Source organism: Hordeum vulgare, chromosome 6H, assembly GCF_904849725.1.
Source record: "Hordeum vulgare subsp. vulgare chromosome 6H, MorexV3_pseudomolecules_assembly, whole genome shotgun sequence".
NCBI lineage: Eukaryota > Viridiplantae > Streptophyta > Magnoliopsida > Poales > Poaceae > Hordeum > Hordeum vulgare.
Window position 1 is genome coordinate 497,079,166 of NC_058523.1, and position 20,445 is coordinate 497,099,610.

The following is a 20,445-nucleotide window of genomic DNA, read 5'->3' on the forward strand; positions in this document are numbered from 1 at the left end:
CATCGTCGAGTTGTACGTGTGCTGAACGTGGAGGTGCCGTCTGTTCGGCACTAGATCGGAACGGATCGTGGGACGGATCGCGGGACGGTTCATGGGACGGTTCGAGGGACGTGAAGACGTTCCACTACATCAACCGCGTTTCTTAACGCTTCCCGCTGTGCGATCTACAAGGGTACGTAGATCTAATCTCCACTCGTAGATGGACATCACCATGATAGGTCTTCATGTGCGTAGGAAATTTTTTGTTTCTCATGCAACGTTCCTCAACATATCTATCATGTATAGTTATTACAAGTCACCCATGGTTTAGTTGGCTTGACCGAAACAAATGATTTGTTGCAGATCGGGCACTCATGACCAGCAGCCAAACCGAGTGCCCCTACCTGTAGGTCGTCATCGCGGGCGCATCCATGCTGGATCTCCGCCACCAAACACCTCCCAACGATCGGATCCGACGAGATCCGCCACACAGGTGTGGAGCACCATTATCCTCAACACCGTTCTGGAACCACCAACGCTAGTAGCAGGCACATCACCATGAAGTACGTCCATGTCCACTCAAAGTTTTTGTAACAACAACGTTGTTGTGAACAACGACAACAAAAGATTGTTGTTAGTGCATGATGTGGACAGAGATGTTGTTGCAATTTTTCTTTGCAACAAGGATCTTATTACAGAAAATTAGATGCAACGAGAGATGTGTTTGGAATTATTGCAACAAAGATCTTATTGTAGAATTTTAGAACGAAGAGGTTTTGCAACAAGGGGCTTCTTGCAAAAATTAAAGAAGATGTGGTTTTGCAATAAAGACTTTGTTGCATAAAATTAAAGACGAGGAGGTTTCGCAACAAGAGTGTTGTTGTAGGAAATTAAAGCACCACACGATCGAACGGCTCGTAAGGCAGCAAATCTTTTCAAAAAGATACGCCAGCTGACGCATAGCACGCCCCAAGAAGTTCCCTAGCAAAGAATGACGTTTTGGCTCTCGGCCCCATGAAGGCCGAATTTTTGAAAATTTTGAAATTCAAAAATTTTGGTTTCAGAAAATCTAAAAAAAATTGTACAACTAAACAAGGGTGTGATCCGGGTGTATAAAATTTCAGACCGAAACACTTTGAAACACGACCTATACAAAAAATACAAAACCATAGTCTGAAAGGATGAATAGTATCATGTGTTAAAAAACCTTAGATTTTTTTTACATGACCCTCATTTCAATGTATTTAGTCCTGAAAATGTACACACTGATGTATTATACCTCCATCTATGTATGTATTTTTTTAAATCTTTTAAAATGTTGAAATACAAATTTTCATAAAATACAAATTTTGCATTTGGAGGCCTCATGAAGCTCGGGCTCCAAAAACAATTTTCACACATAGAAACCCAACGAAGAACCGCTAAAAAAAAGAAGAATTTCCAGCCGTCCTCTTCAAAAGTTATGGCCCAGATTGGCCCACGTACTCCCCTATGTCCTTCCGAAACGCCTAGAGGCTAGAGCTCTACCTATTGCTCCACTCGACCAATCTGTGTCGAACAGCCAAAATCACCGCGAAATGCCTCCATGGCGGTTCCGATCTGGCGACCTCGCCTGCGCGATGGCTATCGCGGTGGCAACGGCCACCGCGGCATCCGTGGGAGTGGCCGCTGGAGCAGGGGATGGCGAGGCGGAGTTCGACTACCGGAAGCTCTCGGGGATAATAATCCCCGGATTCGCGTCGACGCAGCTGCGGGCGTGGTCGGTGCTGGACTGCCCCTACTCCCCGTTCGACTTCAACCCGCTGGACTCCGTCTGGCTCGACTCCACCAAGGTCGAGATCCCTCTGCTGTACCGCCCGAAATACCAGATTACTACGCTAGTTTTAGCAATTTCTGTTGTTTGGGGATTGTTATTGTGCGTAACTGCGTATTTGTTCTACCAGCTGGTCGATAGACTAGAACAATCTGTGCTGATTCAGGCACCTGCTTCCTTTTTTGCCAGTTACACTCGGGAACAGCTTTTGTTGGCCTAAAGTTGTTAGCCCGTAACATACTTCCCAAACTTAGCTTTCAGGTTTGTTAGTGGACAATGAAGTAGGTAGCCGATTTGAACCTTTCCATTGGTTCCTGTCTGGCTTCAGTTGTGCATAGGATGAATTTGCGGTAAACTTGTGAGAAAATTACAGTTACTAGGAGTAGTAATTTGTGGTTAATTTTGAAACACCGTAACCAGTAGTTCTGCATTTAATAATTCGTTTACCGCTCGGGATTTCATCCTCACATCCCAAATTTGAAAAGACGCAGCGCTATATATGACCAATCCCATTTTCGAACCGGGCTTCTCCCCCTTTCCATTACTTTCATAACGGAAATACATAGTTCTTTGAACAGGATGAACCCTTTGTCTGGCCAAGCTAGGCTTCGGTCTTACAATGATGTCTAACATGTTCAAATAAAGTGTACTCTACTCTGTAGAGGACCAGATGGTACTTTGCTCCTCCACATAGATCCTTATGTACTTGATAGGTTGCTCCCATGAATATTTGATCAATTTGCTATGTCTAATTTGGTTTGTTCAATATGGTGCAGCTTTTCTCTGCTGTAAATTGCTGGCTTAAGTGCATGCTGCTTGACCCTTATAACCAGACGGACCATCCAGAATGCAAGTCAAGGCCAGATAGTGGTCTTTCTGCGATTACAGAGTTGGACCCTGGTTATATAACAGGTAAACTATATACCTTAATTATTTTCCAGTACTAGTTTCATATTATGTAGCACTTGATCATCTGTACTGTGACCTTCTATTATCTTTGGCATTCCATTACTTTCACAAACTTTGAGCAAAAGTGACCAAAATCATGAACATCTATGGCATCCGATGATGTTGTAATTACTGGGTTGCCCAGTTGTAGTTACTAGTCAGGAATGGATCATGTTCTTAATTCTGTTCTAAGCCTTACATTGCATAATAATTTTGATTTGCTTGCCTCATTCTCTCACAATACTTATCTTAGTGCAATGGAGAAAAACACGATCATCCATGGGTGTAACTGTTCTTGTTCAAGCTAGTGAAGATCAGACGATACAGTTGATTGTTCTCAATCATTTGAAAATAACCCATGTATTTTGTTCCTTGAATGGATGGCAACCTCCTATATTTACTTTCACTGACATAACGTTCCATGGTATGAGAGAGACCCAGGCCCAACAAAAAAGATGTCCAACTAAAGCCCATGTAGAGCAAGAGTAAACGGTTGGGTTTAGTTCCACCTTGCTAGTTCGGAGAGAATTATACCAAACATGTAAACCAAAATGTCAAATGTATTTTAACCCTGGATTAATCCTTTTGCACGAAGTGAGGAATGAAAGGTAACCGGGGTAGTGTGACAGTGTGGTTCATCCGCAAGTGAGCAGGCCTAAGCATAGTTAGGCTGGAACGTTACACATTTTTCCTAAGTTAGCAAGTCCCCATGTTATTCCTAAAAAGAAGAAAAAATTTTTGCCCACATTTATAATTTTCATGTTTGTTAGTATATTTCCAAACCGTCCATTAGTTTCTTCATGGAAAAGATAGAAAGAACAATGTTCGATCTTTAAAAGTACTCATGTGGTATTATTGACAAGGTTTCAGGTCCTCTTTCTTCAATATGGAAAGAATGGGTCAAATGGTGTGTAGACTTTGGTATTGAAGCTAATGCTATCATCGCTGTTCCATACGATTGGAGGCTACCCCCATCGATGCTTGAGGAGAGGGATCTGTACTTTCATAAATTAAAGTTTGTAAACTTAACTCATGTTGTCATATAGCAACCAGTTCTCTCACTCTCAGTTCATTTTCTGGATTTCGTTTTTGTTTGAAAACACATGGCTGACAGACTGACAGTCATATATACCGTTAATGACCTTGACACTTTGCACTTCCCAAGTCACCAGTAAACATAGACAAGAACACTTCTAAGTTATCTATTTTAGGATGCTTACTTAATTGGCATCATGTCCATAAGTGCTAAGCATACTAATGGCGTCTGACGTGCTGCCTCATTTCAGAAATATATGATGTTTTTAAAAATTACGGACAAACTGTGTTGATATATAATACAGCTATTTAGATTGTCATGTGAAAATGGTAACACTAGATTTATCATGGAAGAAATTTCATTGATCATAGTATAGAATTTAAATTATCTTTACTGACGTATCCATATAAGAAGTAACTTTTAAAGATTGCATGTTGGATACTGTGCCGATGTCCAAAATGTCATAAATTCATGAATATAGGGGATAGCTGTTTGCAATAACCAGCAAGAATAATGCAATGCTAGCTATCTTTAGAAGCTTCCATTCCTAAGTGATAAGCTTTCTTATGCCAATTTTTACTGAATCATGTCCTAGTTAAGTTGTTAAAGAATGATTAGTTTTATGTTAGCACATACGTTATTTGTGATACAGTGACAAAAGGAACAATTTATGAGCATTTCTGTACAATAGAAGGGTACTCGCTGTTATATGTGGAGGGAGCTTGGTGTGTGATGCTTATGAGTCCTTTCTTGTGCAGATTAACTTTCGAAATTGCATTGAAACTTCGAGGAGGGCCATCTTTGGTTTTTGCTCATTCCATGGGAAACAATGTATTCCGGTACTTTTTGGAATGGTTGAAACTAGAAATTGCCCCAAAGCACTATATCCAATGGCTCGAGAAACATATACATGCATACTTTGCAGTTGGTATGTTAACCAGAAATCTTCATTGATTACCATAACTGTTTATTTTCTTCACGCTTTCTGTTTTCTCTTTCTTTCAGGTGCCCCTCTTCTTGGATCTACTGAATCAGTCAGAGCCACTCTCTCCGGGACAACGTCTGGACTTCCAGTCACTGAGGTTAGTTTTCTCTATGTATTTTATCTATTGCCATAACTTGCCCTCATTCAATCACCGGTGGTTGCTGTTATATGTTTTGGGTTTCTACTTTCTACTCCATCCATTGGATTTACAAGGGCATGTGCGTTGTAAGATGTAAATCTTTTCTTACCAACAATTACTCCAAAAACAGACTTAGTGACACAACAATATTAACATTAGATATGTATTGAAAACACTATCATGTGACCATGATATTGAAGTCATTAACAATATATTGTAAGAGAAATCAATGGTCAAACTTCAACTTTGGAGACTGCAGTTAAGTCAAACAGTGCTTTTGAATTATGTTTTCAAACACTTAATATATATGTTGCCTTTGTTAGAGTTATAATATAAGTCATGTACCCTTTTGTATTTATCCCAATATATAAGGGGTTTCCTGCATATAGTCCACCACCTGTACATGTATATATACTGGCCTATGGCCTCATGGGAATACAAGTTGCTTATTCCTAACATGGTATTAGAGCATTAGGTCTTTTTCGCACGCGCAACTCGTGCTTCGATCCAATCTCGTCTCCCTGCAGTCACCGCCTGCCTCGATCTTGGCGTCCAGCTCCCGCTTGGTTCGGTCGCCCCTGCCTCGATCTCATCTGGATGCCGCAGCTTCTTGTCCCGGCGCCCAGCTCCCTCCCTGTCCCGCGAAGTCAGGCTGTCCCGATCTGGAATCCATCAGGAATCGCACCAGGCTGCCAGCCGCCGCTGATTCAATCAGGTTGTCCAGGCGCTGCTGATCCAATCCCGATCTGGCACTAACTACACCGAGTTCATTGGCTTCATGCGCATTCACATGCGTGGCATCCGCCTATGGGGTTTTCTTTCCGGCGAGGTCTGCTGTCCGCCATGTCCGGTTCCTCCCGTGGCTCCCACTCCGCCGACCCCACCGGCTCTTCCTGCGGATGCTTCTCAGGCCGCAAAGGATGCGACTAAGCTTGCTGATGAGGCTGCTGTGAGTGCTTATGATGAGAAAGTCTTGGCTTATGAGGAGGCTCTTCAGGTGTATCATGGTGCTCTGTCCGTTTACACCCAGTGGCTTGATGACGATGCTCGTGCTGCCGCTGTTCTCACTGCTAGTGTTCTGCCTCAGTTTGCTTCTGAGTTTCTGGGCCTTCCTACTGTATTTGAGATGTGGACCCGCCTTCGTCAGCGCTATGAGCCCTCTGGTGATGCCTTATACCTCTCTGTGGTTCGTCAGGAGCATGCTCTTCAGCAGGGTGACTCTACTGTTGATGACTTCTATGCACAGAGTTCTGCTATCTGGCGTCAGCTTGATTCTCTCCGCAGTGCTGGTTGTCGTACTTGCCCCTGTTGCCAGGCTGTCCAGGCCGACTTGGAGTTTCATCGCGTTTACGAGGTCCTGTCTCGGCTCCGTAAGGAGTTTGAGCCCGGGCGTGCTCAGTTGTTTGCTCGTGGCCGTATTTCTCTCATGGAGGCGCTTTCTGAGATTCGTGTTGAGGAGACTCGCTTACGTGGTGCTGGTTGCTGGAGGTTCCCTTGGTGCTCGCTGCTCGGACTTTTTCTACGCCACCTGCTGCACCGACCCCTTCTCGCTCGAGTGCTCCGCCGCTCTTGCCCACTCCTTCTGGCGGCTCAGGTCGCCCCCGTCCACATTGTAACTACTGCAACAATGATGGTCATATTGAGTCCCACTGCTACACGAAGAAGAAACACTTGCGCAAGGCGCGGTCATCATCTACAGCGACTTCGTCATCTACCTCGACAGCTTCAGCCATCGCTTTGACTGAGCAGGATATTCTGAGACTTAAGCGTCCGCTCGCTGCTTCAGGTTCTTCCTCAACGGGTACTGCTGGTTTTGTGACTGAGGCTTCCCGCACTGAGCAACCACCTTCTACACAGTCAGGTACATCCCCATGGGTTCTGGACTCTGGAGCTTCCTTTCATATGACTTCTAATTCTTCCACTCTGTCCTCTCTTCGATCGCTTGATTCTCCTGTTCATGTCCTCACCGCTGATGGTACTCCCCTTCCTGTCGTTAGTAGAGGCACTCTTACCATTCCTTCTTATTTTGTTCCTGATGTTGCTCATGTTCCTCGACTTACCATGAATTTGTTTTCCGCTGGTCAACTTGCTGATTCTTATTGTCGTGTCATCCTTGACCTTGACTCTTGTTTTGTCCAGGACCGTCGCACGCACACTCTGGTTGGGGCTGGTCCTCGCCGCCGTGATTCTGAGGGTCTTTGGGAGTTGGACTGGCTTCATGTTCCTTCCGCTGCCCACTCTATCGCCAGTTCTTCCGCTTTGGTCGCCTCGGCTACTGGTTCTTTCCAGCAGTGGCATCATCGACTTGGTCATCTGTGTGGTTCTCGTTTGTCGTCGTTAGTTCGTCGAGGTCTTCTGGGGTCTGTCTCAGGAGATGCCTCCTTAGAGTGTCAGGGTTGTCGTCTTGGCAAGCAGATTCAATTACCATATCCACATAGTGAGTCAGTGTCTAAGCGTCCTTTTGATTTAGTCCATTCCGATGTATGGGGTCCGGCTCCCTTCGCTTCGAAAGGGGGTCATAAATACTATATTATTTTCATAGATGACTTCTCTCGTTACACGTGGCTTTATTTCATGACTTCTCGTAGTGAGGTGTTGTCCATTTATAAGCGTTTTGCTGCCATGGTTCATACTCAGTTCTCTTCTCTCATTCGTGTGTTTCGTGCTGACTCCGCTGGCGAGTATATCTCTAAGATGTTGCGTGGTGTTCTTGCTGAGCAAAGGACTCTCTCTCAATTCTCTTGTCCTGGTGCTCATGCTCAGAATGGCGTGGCTGAGCGCAAGCATCGTCATCTTCTTGAGACGGCTCGTGCATTGATGATTGCTGCCTCTCTCCCGCCTCATTTTTGGGCTGAGGTCGTCTCCACCTCCACCTATCTCATCAATTTCCAGCCTTCCGCTGCTCTACAGGGTGGTGTTCCTTTCGAGCGTCTTTTTGATCGTTCTCCTGATTATTCGATGCTTCGCTTGTTTGGTTGTGTTTGCTATGTTCTTGCCCCCCGCGAACGCACCAAACTGACCGCTCAGTCTGTTGAGTGTGTCTTCTTAGGCTATAGTGATGAGGATAAGGGCTATCGTTGTTGGGATCCTATCGGTCGTCGGATGCGTATCTCTCGGGATGTGACTTTCGATGAGTCTCGTCCCTTCTACCCACGCCCATCTTCCTCGACCTTTTCAGTGGAGGATGTCTCTTTTCTCACTTTTCCTGACACACCTATCACACCTGTCGAGCCTTTGCCTATTCGTTCTGCTCCCTCTGCTTCTCCACCTCCAGTCGATTTGTCGCCACCATCTTCCACGGTCTCCTCGTCTAGCGTGTCATCGGATTCTACACCTTCCTCTCCGGTGACTTCTTCGTCGTCACTCCCCGATTCTACCTTGGCGATTCCTCCTTCCATTGTTCCATCTTTTCCTCAGTGTTACACTCGTCATTCACGTTATGTGGATGCCTCTGTGGATGTGTCGTCATCCTCATCTCAGCCTACTTATGGTTTGCATTCTCGTCCTCGTCTGCCCGTTGATCGCTTTGGATTTTCCACCGCTGGTGCTGCTGTTCTTGAGCCGACTACTTATCATCAGGCTGTTGTTCATCCTGAATGACAGTTTGCGATGGTAGAGGAGATTGCTGCTCTTGAACGCACTGGTACGTGGGATCTTGTTTCCCTTCCTCCCGGAGTTCGTCCCATCACTTGTAAGTGGGTCTACAAGGTTAAGACTCGCTCTGATGGTTCTCTTGAGCGTCACAAAGCTTGTCTTGTGGCTTGTGGTTTTCAGCAGGAGCATGGTCGTGATTATGACGAGATTTTTGCTCTTGTGGCCCATATGACCACTGTTCGTACACTTCTTGCCGTGGCCTCTACACGCCACTGGTCTATCTCTCAGCTTGATGTTAAGAATGCTTTTCTTAATGGTGAGCTGCGTGAGGAGGTGTACATGCAGCCACCACCTGGGTATTCTGTTCCTGATGGCATGGTATGTCGTCTTCGTCGCTCTCTCTATGGCCTTAAGCAAGCCCTCGCGCCTGGTTTGAGCGTTTTGCCTCTGTGGTGACTGACGCTGGTTTTTCACCCAGTGTTCATGATCCAACATTATTTATTCACATTTCTCCTTGTGGTCGTACTGTTCTTCTTCTCTATGTTGATGATATGGTCATCACTGGGGATGACCCCGAGTATATTGTCTTTGTTAAGGCCCGTCTTAGTGAGCAGTTCCTTATGTCTGATCTTGGACCTCTTCGCTACTTTCTTGGGATTGAAGTTTCTTCTACCTCTGATGGCTTCTTTATATCCCAGAAAAAGTATATCCAGGATCTTCTTGCTCGTGCTGCTCTTACTGATGAGCGCATTGTTGAGACTCCTATGGAGCTCAATGTTCACCTATGTGCTACTGATGGTGATCCCCTGCCTGACCCGACGCGTTATCGTCATCTTGTTGGTAGTCTTGTTTACCTGGCTGTCACTCGTCCGGATATCTCTTATCCGGTTCATATTCTGAGTCAGTTCGTCTCTGCTCCCACATCGGTTCACTATAGTCATCTGCTCCGTGTTCTCCGATATCTTCGGGGCACGATCTCTCACCGTCTATTCTTTCCTCGCTCCAGTTCTTTACAGCTTCAGGCCTATTCGGATGCTACGTGGGCTAGTGATCCTTTAGATCGCCGTTCACTTTCTGCTTACTGTGTTTTTCTTGGTGGTTCTCTCATTGCATGGAAGACGAAGAAACAGATTGCAGTTTCCCTTCGAGTGCAGAGGCTGAGTTGCGAGCGATGGCTCTTTTGACGGCAGAGGTGACTTGGTTACGGTGGTTACTTCAGGATTTTGGTGTTTCTGTCACTACACCGACTCTACTCTTATCTGACAGTATAGGTGCTATTAGCATTGCGCGCGACCTTATGAAGCATGAGCTCACCAAGCATATTGGCGTTGATGCTTTCTATGTGCGCGCTGTTGTGCAGGATCAGGTTATTGCTCTTCAGTATGTGCCTTATGTGCCTTCCGAGTTACAGTTGGCGGATTTCCTGACGAAGGCCCAGACTAGAGCACAACATGACTTTTATCTCTCCAAACTCAGTGTTGTTCATCCACCATGAGTTTGAGGGGGGTGTTAGAGTTATAATATAAGTCATGTACCCTTTTGTATTTATCCCAATATATAAGGGGTTTCCTGCATATAGTCCACCACCTGCACATGTATATATACTGGCCTATGGCCTCATGGGAATACAAGTTGCTTATTCCTAACAGCCTTGTCCTTCTGGTTTATCTTTTGATTTGTTGGCTTCAAAATATGGTCCTAGATATTCACTGGTGGCCTGATAGTATGGTCTTGGGCACCTGACCTGTTGATGTGCTGTGATTTTGTGAAGCATCTATTTTATTGTGTTTTAAATTGTATAATTAAGAAGTCCAGTTGTGTCCAGAACGCATACTTGTCAGCATTGTGAACTATTGTGCATAGCTTGCCAAAAAATTCAATAGCATTATTTGTCATATTTCTTTACATGATTGCCATTCCTACCTTTACCATCTAAACTTCTATATTGGTTCCAGGGGACAGCCCGTTTGATGTTCAATTCATTTGCTGCTTCTTTATGGCTCTTGCCATTCTCAAAATACTGCAAAGCTGATAATGTATACTGGAAGCATTTTTTTGAGGGAAAGGCCCACGTCAACAGACAACAATGCGATGAGATGGAGTATAGTTCAGACAACTCTGGATGGCCCACAACCCTCGTCAGTATCGAGGTTCCTACAGTTCGAGGTTCTTTGTAAAGTCACTTCTGTTGTTGCAGATATTTATGTTTTCCCCACTAAGCAGTTGCACTCCTTTTTGTCTTTACTGTTTCTCCCTTTCAGGTACGGATGCTTATCCATCCATTATGGACATAACAGAGGACATAACATCCAACATGGAGTGTGGAAAGCCAACACTCTTGTCATTTTCTGCCAGAGAAGTTTCAGATGGTACTTTGTTCAAAACTATGCTGGATTATGATCCACAGAGCAAAGCCCTTATCCATCAGCTGGAGAAGTAAGTTTTAGTTGTGTGTTCTGCAGTGCTACTACATCGTAACTCAGTCTCTTCAAGGAAAAATGATATTCATGCTTGATATCTAATTTTCTCAGAAGGTTGCTTGATATACTAACCAGTCAACCACCAAATAGAGTCTAGCTTATAACCAAAAGTAGTATATAAGACCTTGTATTTTGGTCCCTGTTGATCACAGGTACTACCAGGGTGACCCAGTTCTCAATCCCCTCACGCCCTGGGAGAGACCCCCAATAAAGAATGTATTCTGCATATATGGCATTGATACAAAGACTGAGGTATAATTGTGGATTCTTCTTTAGTTGTAAAAACTGTTACTCGTCACTCATGTTTTTTCATCAAGCAGGTAGGATACTATTTTGCACCAAGTGGCAAACCATATCCAGATAATTGGATAATAACTGATGTGATTTATGAGTTTGAACAGTCCCTACTGTCAAGGCAGGTATCACTGATCTTTATTTCAAAAGTTCCGGTGCTCATCTCAGTCAAGTACCAGATGTCTATGTTTCTGCATGTCTGTTTCTGTGAATTGGTTTTCCTAAACGAGTGTTTGTTTGACTACAACTTGACTTGTTTCATCTAGAGGGCCAAATGGGTCTTTCTACAGTTTTAGCTGTTTCTGACATAGAATTGCACATTTGATGATATCATTGCTACTTTGAGATATTTGTGAAGAACTGAATATTTCAGTTTGCTTTATATTATTGACATCTATTCTGTGTTTTTACTTCTCATGAAACGTTGGGCACACTGGAGATAGAATATGCATGCAATAGTTCATTACTTCATTTTGAAAGAAACTGGCAGTTTCCAGAGGTCCATAGCACGTTTTCCTGCTTTAGTAATTAGTACTTCAGTGTCACTTATTCACTGTTAATAGCTTTTCATGCCTTTTATTTTTAACTCTTGAGTTTCTTAGCTGTTACAAACATTCCAAGGTTTTAATTTTGGTCTTCAGAAATATTTATCTGGCACCACTTTGTAATATTATTTTTCCTTACCAGATCAGGTCATTCTTTTTCTGGAAAGCCTAACAATTCCAGTGGAGATGGAACGGTATGTATTACCAAATGCTTTTCCTACCTAAAGTCAATCTCTTTTGGCTGAACAAATAAAATGACTATATTAGCAACTGAATAACTGTTTCATGACAGGTATCCTACAACTCCCTGTCATGGTGCAAGCAATGGCTTGGGCCAAAAGTGAACATAACAAGGACTCCACAGGTATTCTACTTTCTGCCTGCTGGTATTGTTCTAAACATGCAAACTGAAGGCCTTCGTTGTCAATATCCATGTTTTGGCTATTCAAACTGTCGTGACTATTTTTGTTGTTGTATATCACAATGTTAATTGTCCCTTCCTAGTAAGCCCTTTGTGTTCTTTTTGCAGGCAGAACATGATGGATCTGATTTACAAACAAGCATGAATGCTGATCACCATCATGGTGAGGATTTATTTCCAAACATGACAAGGGCTCCACATGTGAAGTACATAACCTACTACGAGGACGCTGAAAGTATTCCAGGATGGAGAACAGCAGTCTGGGAGCTTGACAAAGGTGCAACTCCAATTTCTTTCCCTCATCTATTTTTAGGATTTGGTTATAGTACTTCTCATGGTACCTACTAGTATCATGTTTTGCTACGAGGGACTACTTTGGAAGTTTTATGCTGTTACATACTCCCTCCATTACAAAATAAGTGTCGCTGATTTAGTACAACTCTGTACTAGCTTTGTACTAAATCAGCGATACTTATTTTGGGACGGAGGGAGTACATGTTTACACTTTTAGTCAGGAGTATCTGCATGTGAGTGTGGTGTTCTCATATTTCCCAGAATTTGCATCCAATCCTCTCCCATACACATAGAAAAATAGACCCCTCGTTTGCTATGAAACACTAGTGCTGATGTTCTTTGTGAGATGACACAAGTTTTTCTTATTTAACAGCAAATCACAGGAATATTGTTAGGATGCCAGTGGTTATGCGTGAGTTGTGGCTCGAAATGTGGCATGACATGCACCCTTATTCAAAATCAAAATTCGTGACAAAAGGTTTGGTTCCTTCGTCTCTTGCAATACCAAGTTCAGTTTAACTATTCAGTACTATTCAGTTCTTAACAGAAGTTAAACAGCTTTCCGAGGTCCATTGAGACACGAAGATTGCCACTGGGACTATGCAAAAGCTCGGTGCGGCTTTCCAGAATTCTGTGAATACAGGTCTTTGACCCAGTTTTCTTTGCTTGCCAGTTACACTGTTTGCGTTTTCGGTAACAATGACATTTTCATGTCACTGTAAACTTAGGTACATGTTTGGTGATGTGCATCTAGGAATGAGCTGCAGGCTGAAATATTCATCAACTATGCTCCTTCGGCAGTATCTCTGAAGTATGTGGCTTTGGTGGCGTAATTACCATTTTACTCTCTTTGTTGAAAACTGCACCTGACTTGCTTTACTCACCTATTGCAGACCATTCTTTGTTTGTTTGACCGAGTTACCCTTGATTATCACGGTCCTGTGAATCATACCGGAGGTTCCTCTTTCGCCTGGCGATGTCCAGGACAAGTCAGGGGCCTAGGCCCCATCCAAAACAGGTGAAATTATGCTGTTGTCTTATGGTTACTTTAATATTCATCATCTTTGGAATTGACTTATTCTGATTGATGCGCCCATTTCCGTAACTAATTTATGTATGTAGTTACAGTACTTCAGGATTTTGTGGTGTTGCTTGTGACACCAGAATCTTCAGCCACGTGGAAGCCACTCTTAGCAGAATTGACTTGATCGTGTTGGAGTTTTGCCATGAGATCACACTGATGTGTACAATTAGACTATGGTTTGGCTGTTTAGCAGCCAATTTGCTCAAATTATCAACAGTCTAAAAAGGTACCCCGTACCTCCGTACTACTGCTGGATATGTAGGCCGTATTTTGATTGTTCAAGACAATGGTTTGACCGAGAATGGCTCCATCAGTGTAATTAAACATGTAATTTTTTGACTAGCCAATCAAACTATGGCCTGTATATTCCTGGCGGTTAGCTCAGATTGATCTAGTATCTGCAGCTGGACACTATTGACAGTTGAATTGGTAAGACATCGTTTGCTTGATCTCTACTAGTGTAGTGTACGTCTCACGCATATGCTGGGTGTTTCTTTTTCATAAAAAATGCTATGCTACGCTTATGTGTCCTGACGAGTTCATTTTCTGCGGTAGTTTTTCTTGGTCTGCATGATTGCGGCTGCTACCACCTGATTATAAGAGCTGCCTCGTCGGACTAGTCTGCAAATCAAGTCAAACTGTACGCACCTGGGTCCAAGATTAGTCATCGGAGTATCCCCATCCCTTCCCCCCGTGTCGCTGCCCCGGCCGAAGCTCCCTCCTCGCCTCTTCGCTTGCCGCCGGCCGTGCGCCGCGGTGGCAGCAGGCCCCATGCTGCCGAAGGTTCAAGGGGGGCGGGGTCTGCTGGTGGCGCTGGGAAGGTCGTCGGGTGCTTTTGGGGTGGTGGCCGGCGGCTCGCCGGCGCGAGATGCCGGGGCGATGGCCTCGGGAGGTGGTGGCTGCGATCTTGTTGCGGGCCGTGCTGGTGGGAGAGGGCCTTGGCCGGCGCGGTGGTGGCTGCATCCGTTGCGGTGGCCGCTGGATCTCGATTTAGTTTTCGCGGGCGGGCTCGGGGTCGTCCTGTGACGACGCAACGACGGTGGCTTGCCGGATTTGGTCGGTTTTGACCGGGTCCGGCCCATTAGCGTTCTGTTTAGCGGCGAGGTTTGATGGCGGCTCCTGCGTGGTCATGGCGTGATGGCTTGGTAGGAGGCGTGCATGCTAGCGAAGGTGCTGTGCGTGGGGTTGTGGTGTTGGGAGGTGCTCCAGGCGAAAGCTTGCCGGGCAAGAGCTTGTCGGCTGACGGTGTCGGCGTCTGTGGATGTCGTCTCACCTCCTTGGAAGCACCGTTGAGGAGTTCTCGGCGTCGGCATCGTCGCTTCCTCCTTGGGGGCGTCGTCTTGAAGAGCTTTGGATCTTGTTTGCACTCTCCAGGGCTAGACGCTCGCGACATTGCGGTCGGCTGGGGCTTGTCCGACAATGTAGATGATCTGTGCGGCTTCTTGTGTGGCAATGATGGCCCCTTCAAGCGGAGTAGGATTTGCTGTTGGGTTCTGGTAGTCGGTCTCATCCGGCGTGCTTGAGGGGTCGTCGTGCCTCTCTTGTCTTCTGAAGTTGGAGCTGTTTGAGGAGGAACCTTGCGGCGACGATGACGTGAAGACGGCTGGTCGATTCTGGCGCTGGCTCGGCGCAGGTCCAGTGTTTTTTATCCTATAATGCTCGTCGGACGAGTCGAAGCTGCCTGGTCACCGACGTGTGTGGTGGACTGTTTGGCGTTGTCCGACGCAGGCCTCTACGCTCGTCTGCGATGAAGGCTACATCGGTGGTCGTCGATGGTGAAGTTGGAGTCGCCCTCGCGGAGGCGTGATGACGATGACGCCGGATTACAACCTCGACGAAGCTCTTCCCCTTGGCGGCGTGTGTGCGTTCTTGTGTAGGTTGTCAGGTCGCCCTGTGTGCCTTGTTGTGGTGGGCGCATTGTGACGGTTTTAATCCGGTTTTCCAATTATTAACCGGGCAACTCTCTTCGACCTTTTTTTAATGAGATCGGTACCTAAGGGACCGCGTTTCAAAAAGAAACTATAGGCACCTTTCCATTCTTGTGGCAGTGAATTCATGTTCATAATGGAATACTCCCTCCGTCCTATACCATCCTATAATGATATAAGACATTATTACATTTAATATATGAGTGCGTAGTTCAAGTTCTTGACCGATTCACCAAGCAATATTTTGGTTGCTTTTGATGGATTGCTTACTACTAGGTCTATGGATTGGATGTCAACATGTGTAGGTATCATTTGTTAATATTGGACAAATTCATTCTATCATTTTCTTCTTGTTCTTTGTCATAATGTCCATTCTGGGACGAGTTGGAAGAGGAGCGGGAACAACAGAAACCACCACATCACTCTTTACTTTCGTTGGTGCTACCTTGCTTCTTCAAGGGATGGGGCTGGGGGTGTATAATAATCCTTCTTTTCAGTATGAGCGGAAACATCTCCTAGCTCAATTTAGGATCAAAGGTAGGAACCTCATGTGTAAGGATAAAGTAAGGGAATTGATAGAGAAATTTATAGACCTAGGCAGGATAGGCAAATTGATAAAAAGGATAGAGATCATGAGTATAGTGGATGTAATAACGGATGGGAAATTTTGAAACCCGAGTGTATATACACCCTATATGCAAAAACAAATTAGCAATTCAACAACTTTTTTTGAAATAAACTTGATATTTCATTGTACTTGTGAGAAAAATTTCACAAAAAGAAAATTACACTTTGACTTCTTTTAAAAAAAGACAATTTTTTAGTCAAAATAGTGTGAATAGTGACCTATAATAGCAAAATGTTTGTCTTTTTTGCCCAGATGTTGATGTTGACTTTTTTCCATGAAAATTTATATACTAGTGCAAAACAAAGTCAAGTTTAATATAGTAATACTTCAAAATAATCTTAACTTTTTAGTTAATTATTAAATATATTTTCATATAGGACGCATAGGAACCAAAGTGTATTTTTGTATTTTCCATGTAATAACGTCTTATATTATGGGATGAAGGGGTTGTCTCTCTAATCTAGCAATGTACTATAGTACGAGCATGACTGCAGATCGGATCAGTGGATTCGAAGATCATGTGCACGACGGTCATAAGTCCACTGCGATAGAATATCGAAGTACTTTCAGTAAAAGTCAATCTAATGATGGTTGGTAACCTGGCACATTCATGATTCATTCATCTAGCTAGTGATGAAAAATCAGAGCTCTTTTTCACGGCCTAGCTTGTCAATCGTCACAATAGACCATGGCAAGTCTTGGTCTTGCAAGACTTCGTGGTAGCTACACATCGCATATACATAGTTTGGTCCGCGCAACTTTTGCATGATGCCGCTCCCAGGGGTGGCACGCTGGGCGCTGGACAGGTGCAACCTCTTTGGCACACTTTCTTTTTAGCCTTTTGTACCCTTTCTCTTTGGAGTTTGGACCAAATGTCCGGATGGTTTATTTGATCGGGCTTTTCAGTTCTTGGCCCTGTTTGGATACTCTAACTCGGTTAGAGGTTAGAGTTAGATTCTAATCCTGTATTAACCTTGAACTAACTTTAATTAAAGAGGTGTTTGAATGCCAGGGTTAGATTGTCAATAAATGTACCTTTTCAATCATTTGACTCTTTTAACCAGGATTTGGTGTGCTGGAGGTAGAGGGAAAAGTAACCTTTTCTGGGTCCCACCTAACTCTAATCCAAATAAACACCTCTTGGTTGGGTTAGTTCTTTTGAATGGTTTAAATGCATCTAACCAACTATAATCCTCATGTTTGGATGTTTTGAGGTTAGTTCAGTCCAATCTAACCAACTCTAACTCTAACTCATGGATCCAAACAGAACCCTTCTCCCACTATATAACTGTCAGCCGTCGCATGATTCTACCCACGTCATTGGCTGTTACTTTCTTTATTTTATAAAACAGTCGTCACCGGTGACACTAAGATGTTTGAGTTCTTGAGGAAAACGAACAAAAACATTGGGACGTATCCTTTTTCTAGATAAACGGGACATCTTTTCGGTTAAATTACTCATGAAGCCACGTCATCAAATACATCAGTTTGCAGTGCGCGAGGGAAGATGGAGTGTCAACCCAGCTAGCAGTAATAAGTTCTGACATAGAGAGGAACTAGAGTAAGGGAAAGTGCCCTTTTGAGCTCGAGCTCAAATGCACGCGCATGAATAATAAAATTAAAAACAATTCAAAAACATTAAAAAAATCAATTTTCTCGTGGTGAACTTTCTCAAAATTTCCGAGTGCTTGCAAATTTTCATCATTAGATAACATTCAAGTAATGCATCACAAAAAAAAATCAATGTTTCAAAATGCTTTTGAAAGTAGCATTTTCAAAGCATCATTTTTCTTTTTTTGTCACGCCTTACTCGAATCTGATCTAATGCTGAAACTTTGCAAGCACTTAGAACTTTTGCCGAAGTTCATAAAAAAATTCAGAATGTTTTGAAATGTTTTAATTTTACTTTTCATGCAAGTGCATTTGAGCTCGGACTCAAATACTCCACATCCGTGCATATCTTCTTCATATCCTCATCTCCGCCGGGATCTGGAGAGGGGGTCGCGGGTTGTGTGGTGGTCGATATGGCGCGGCCGGTGTGGATCAGAGGGAGGCCGTGGGTTTTACCTTTCACGAGATGGGGTGGGGTGGGGTGTGGTTCGAGTTGGACAGACCGACTCGGTTCTGAAGTGGTACGCGAGCAGACCGACTCGGTCTAGAGTACTACCCGACTCTCCCCACGATCGGTAGATAAAATAAGAGAGCCGCAGCACCGGACGACCTAGCCACAGCGCCTCCCGCCCTAGCCATAGCGCCTCGCCGCCGCCGCCGCCGCCGCCCGCTCGATCCTCGCCAACGCCTCCTCTTATTCGCCGCCGCCTGGACCGTTCTCCGCTGCCGCCTGCAAGCTCGCTCGCTCGCCGCCTATCTCCTCCACGGAACCAACTCGTGATCCCGTCTACAAACTCTCTCCCCGTCCGCGATTTGGTTTCGAGGTATGAGTTTTTTCTTCTTCCAATAGTACTCCGTCCCAGTTTATCCCAATTGTCTTAGATACGGCACTAAAACGTGTCTAGCTACATCCAAGGCACGTAATTCGGGACGGAGGGATTATCTAGATCTGTCCCGACGCCCACAAGACCAGATCGATTGCCCTTATCTGACCAAAATCGCATCTTTTGTCTCCGGTTTGTAGGATGCCTAAGCGAAGATGGCAGGGCGACGAGGTTCAGCCCAACTACCACGACCGCGGCGCTAACAAACCCAAGAGCATCTATCTTGTTCTAGATGACTGGCACGGGGGCTTCACCATTCGCAAGCTTGATGCTGACAGTCCTGACCTGAGCGAGCCCCCTGTCTTCCGGCTAGCGTCGCCTCTGAACAACCATGCCATGGACTTTGCCGCTCTGGGCAGGAACATTATAGCCACCAGCAACCAATGTGCTGCAACTCTAGTCTTTGACACGGAAGCAGAGGCGCTGGCCATCGGCAATCCCCTCCCGGATGCACTCCTCAGTTCCCTCAACTTCTTTGTCACAGCTGACGACATGTTATTTGCGTTTGCCTACTACTTCACGTCGCGGCCTCCCTCCTTCGAAGTCATGACCACCGCCAAGGAGGACGAGGTGCGCTCTTTGTGCCCAAGCACTGACTGGTCCTGGAAAAGCATCCCAGCTCCCTTCACCAAGCATCAAAGGATTGTATCCTACGCCCTTCACCGGGACAGACGCACCATATTCGTGTCTGTGCATGACCGAAATGGCAGCGGCACCGGCACGTTCTCCTTTGACAGCGAGAACCGTGAGTGGAGGCGCCATGGGGAATGGATGCTCCCTTTCCACCGCCAAGGTTACTTCGAAGCAGACCTAGATGCATGGGTTGGGTTACACCCGGATGGCTACATCTGCTCCTGCCAACTTCCCCCCCTAAGCACCACCACCACCATGCAGCAGCCTAGCTGGAAGATTTCCAATGAGCAAAACCTGTGGAGCCCAATACATCAAGCGTCTAAAACCGAAGGGGCTAGTCTCACATACTTGGGCAACTCCAAGTTTTTCCTTGTTGATTGCGACGTGGCAGATGGATTTGAGTTCCAGGATGCCTTTAATGACCCTCATGGCTTCGTTCTCAACATGACCACGTTTCGTCTCAAGTACAATCACGAGGGCAAGCTGAGAATCATCAACAGAAACACTACCTCTTGTCCTGTCTCTAGGCAACTCTCGTCTTTTTCTCCCATAGCGTTCTGGATGTAGCTAGCAAGGGAAAAAAAATGCACCTTCTGTTTTCATTTATTTAGCTGTATGTCATGCATACCAGCTATTCGTCCTATCTGTAAATTACTCCCTCCACTTTTCTATATATAAATTGGTCTAGCTTTGACCATTGATTCTAGCAACAAGGTATGCTTTCTGTGGCATGTAACATATATTTTCTTTCTCAAATCAGTGATCGAAGTTATACCCAAATTATGAAATGGCCCTGTATAAAAAAAGAGGGAGTATGATTTGAATCAATAAAATGCAAACTGGTTATTATGGGGAAACTTTTTGAGCTCTTAATAGTCAATTCTGCAAATGCAGAAATCGATCGATGCATGGATGCCTATAACTATGAGTTTCAGAAACTTATGATAATTTTTTGTAATGATAAATATATGTGTGGACTGAAATCTATCATCTTGATTAATACAACTTACATATTTTGATCTTATCCGCCATCACAAAAAATAAATAATATCTCTGCAGTTCTCTCTTGCTTTTTCCTTAAGGAAAAATCCCCAGGGGGCTCTCTCCGCATTGTAACTTCAAGTAATGTTGCAAACTGGAGTGTAAGAT

At 44.7% G+C, this 20,445-nt stretch overlaps 2 protein-coding genes across 3 annotated transcripts; both read left to right on the forward strand.

Moving 5' to 3' along the window:
* The first annotated feature begins 1,475 nt into the window (after window positions 1-1,475).
* On the forward strand, window positions 1,476-14,067 carry LOC123402372 (phospholipid--sterol O-acyltransferase). Of its 2 annotated transcripts, none has more exons than XM_045096289.1 (17): window positions 1,476-1,811; window positions 2,569-2,704; window positions 3,611-3,755; window positions 4,535-4,704; window positions 4,782-4,858; window positions 10,450-10,660; window positions 10,756-10,930; window positions 11,127-11,226; window positions 11,295-11,389; window positions 11,956-12,007; window positions 12,106-12,177; window positions 12,343-12,511; window positions 12,902-13,006; window positions 13,087-13,171; window positions 13,257-13,339; window positions 13,422-13,546; window positions 13,651-14,067. In XM_045096289.1, the coding sequence occupies exons 1-15, from the start codon at window positions 1,557-1,559 to the stop codon at window positions 13,336-13,338; spliced, it is 1,929 nt and encodes a 642-aa protein (XP_044952224.1). In that variant the 5' UTR covers window positions 1,476-1,556; the 3' UTR covers window position 13,339; window positions 13,422-13,546; window positions 13,651-14,067. The 2 variants fall into 2 exon arrangements, with proteins under 2 accessions (XP_044952224.1, XP_044952225.1); XM_045096290.1 differs by having other exon boundaries at window positions 13,657-14,067.
* Window positions 14,068-18,340: 4,273 nt separating this feature from the next.
* Window positions 18,341-20,002, forward strand: LOC123402482. The gene is made up of 2 exons (XM_045096404.1): window positions 18,341-18,603; window positions 18,804-20,002. The coding sequence occupies exon 2, from the start codon at window positions 18,805-18,807 to the stop codon at window positions 19,861-19,863; it is 1,059 nt and encodes a 352-aa protein (XP_044952339.1). The 5' UTR covers window positions 18,341-18,603; window position 18,804; the 3' UTR covers window positions 19,864-20,002.
* The last annotated feature ends 443 nt before the right edge of the window (window positions 20,003-20,445 follow it).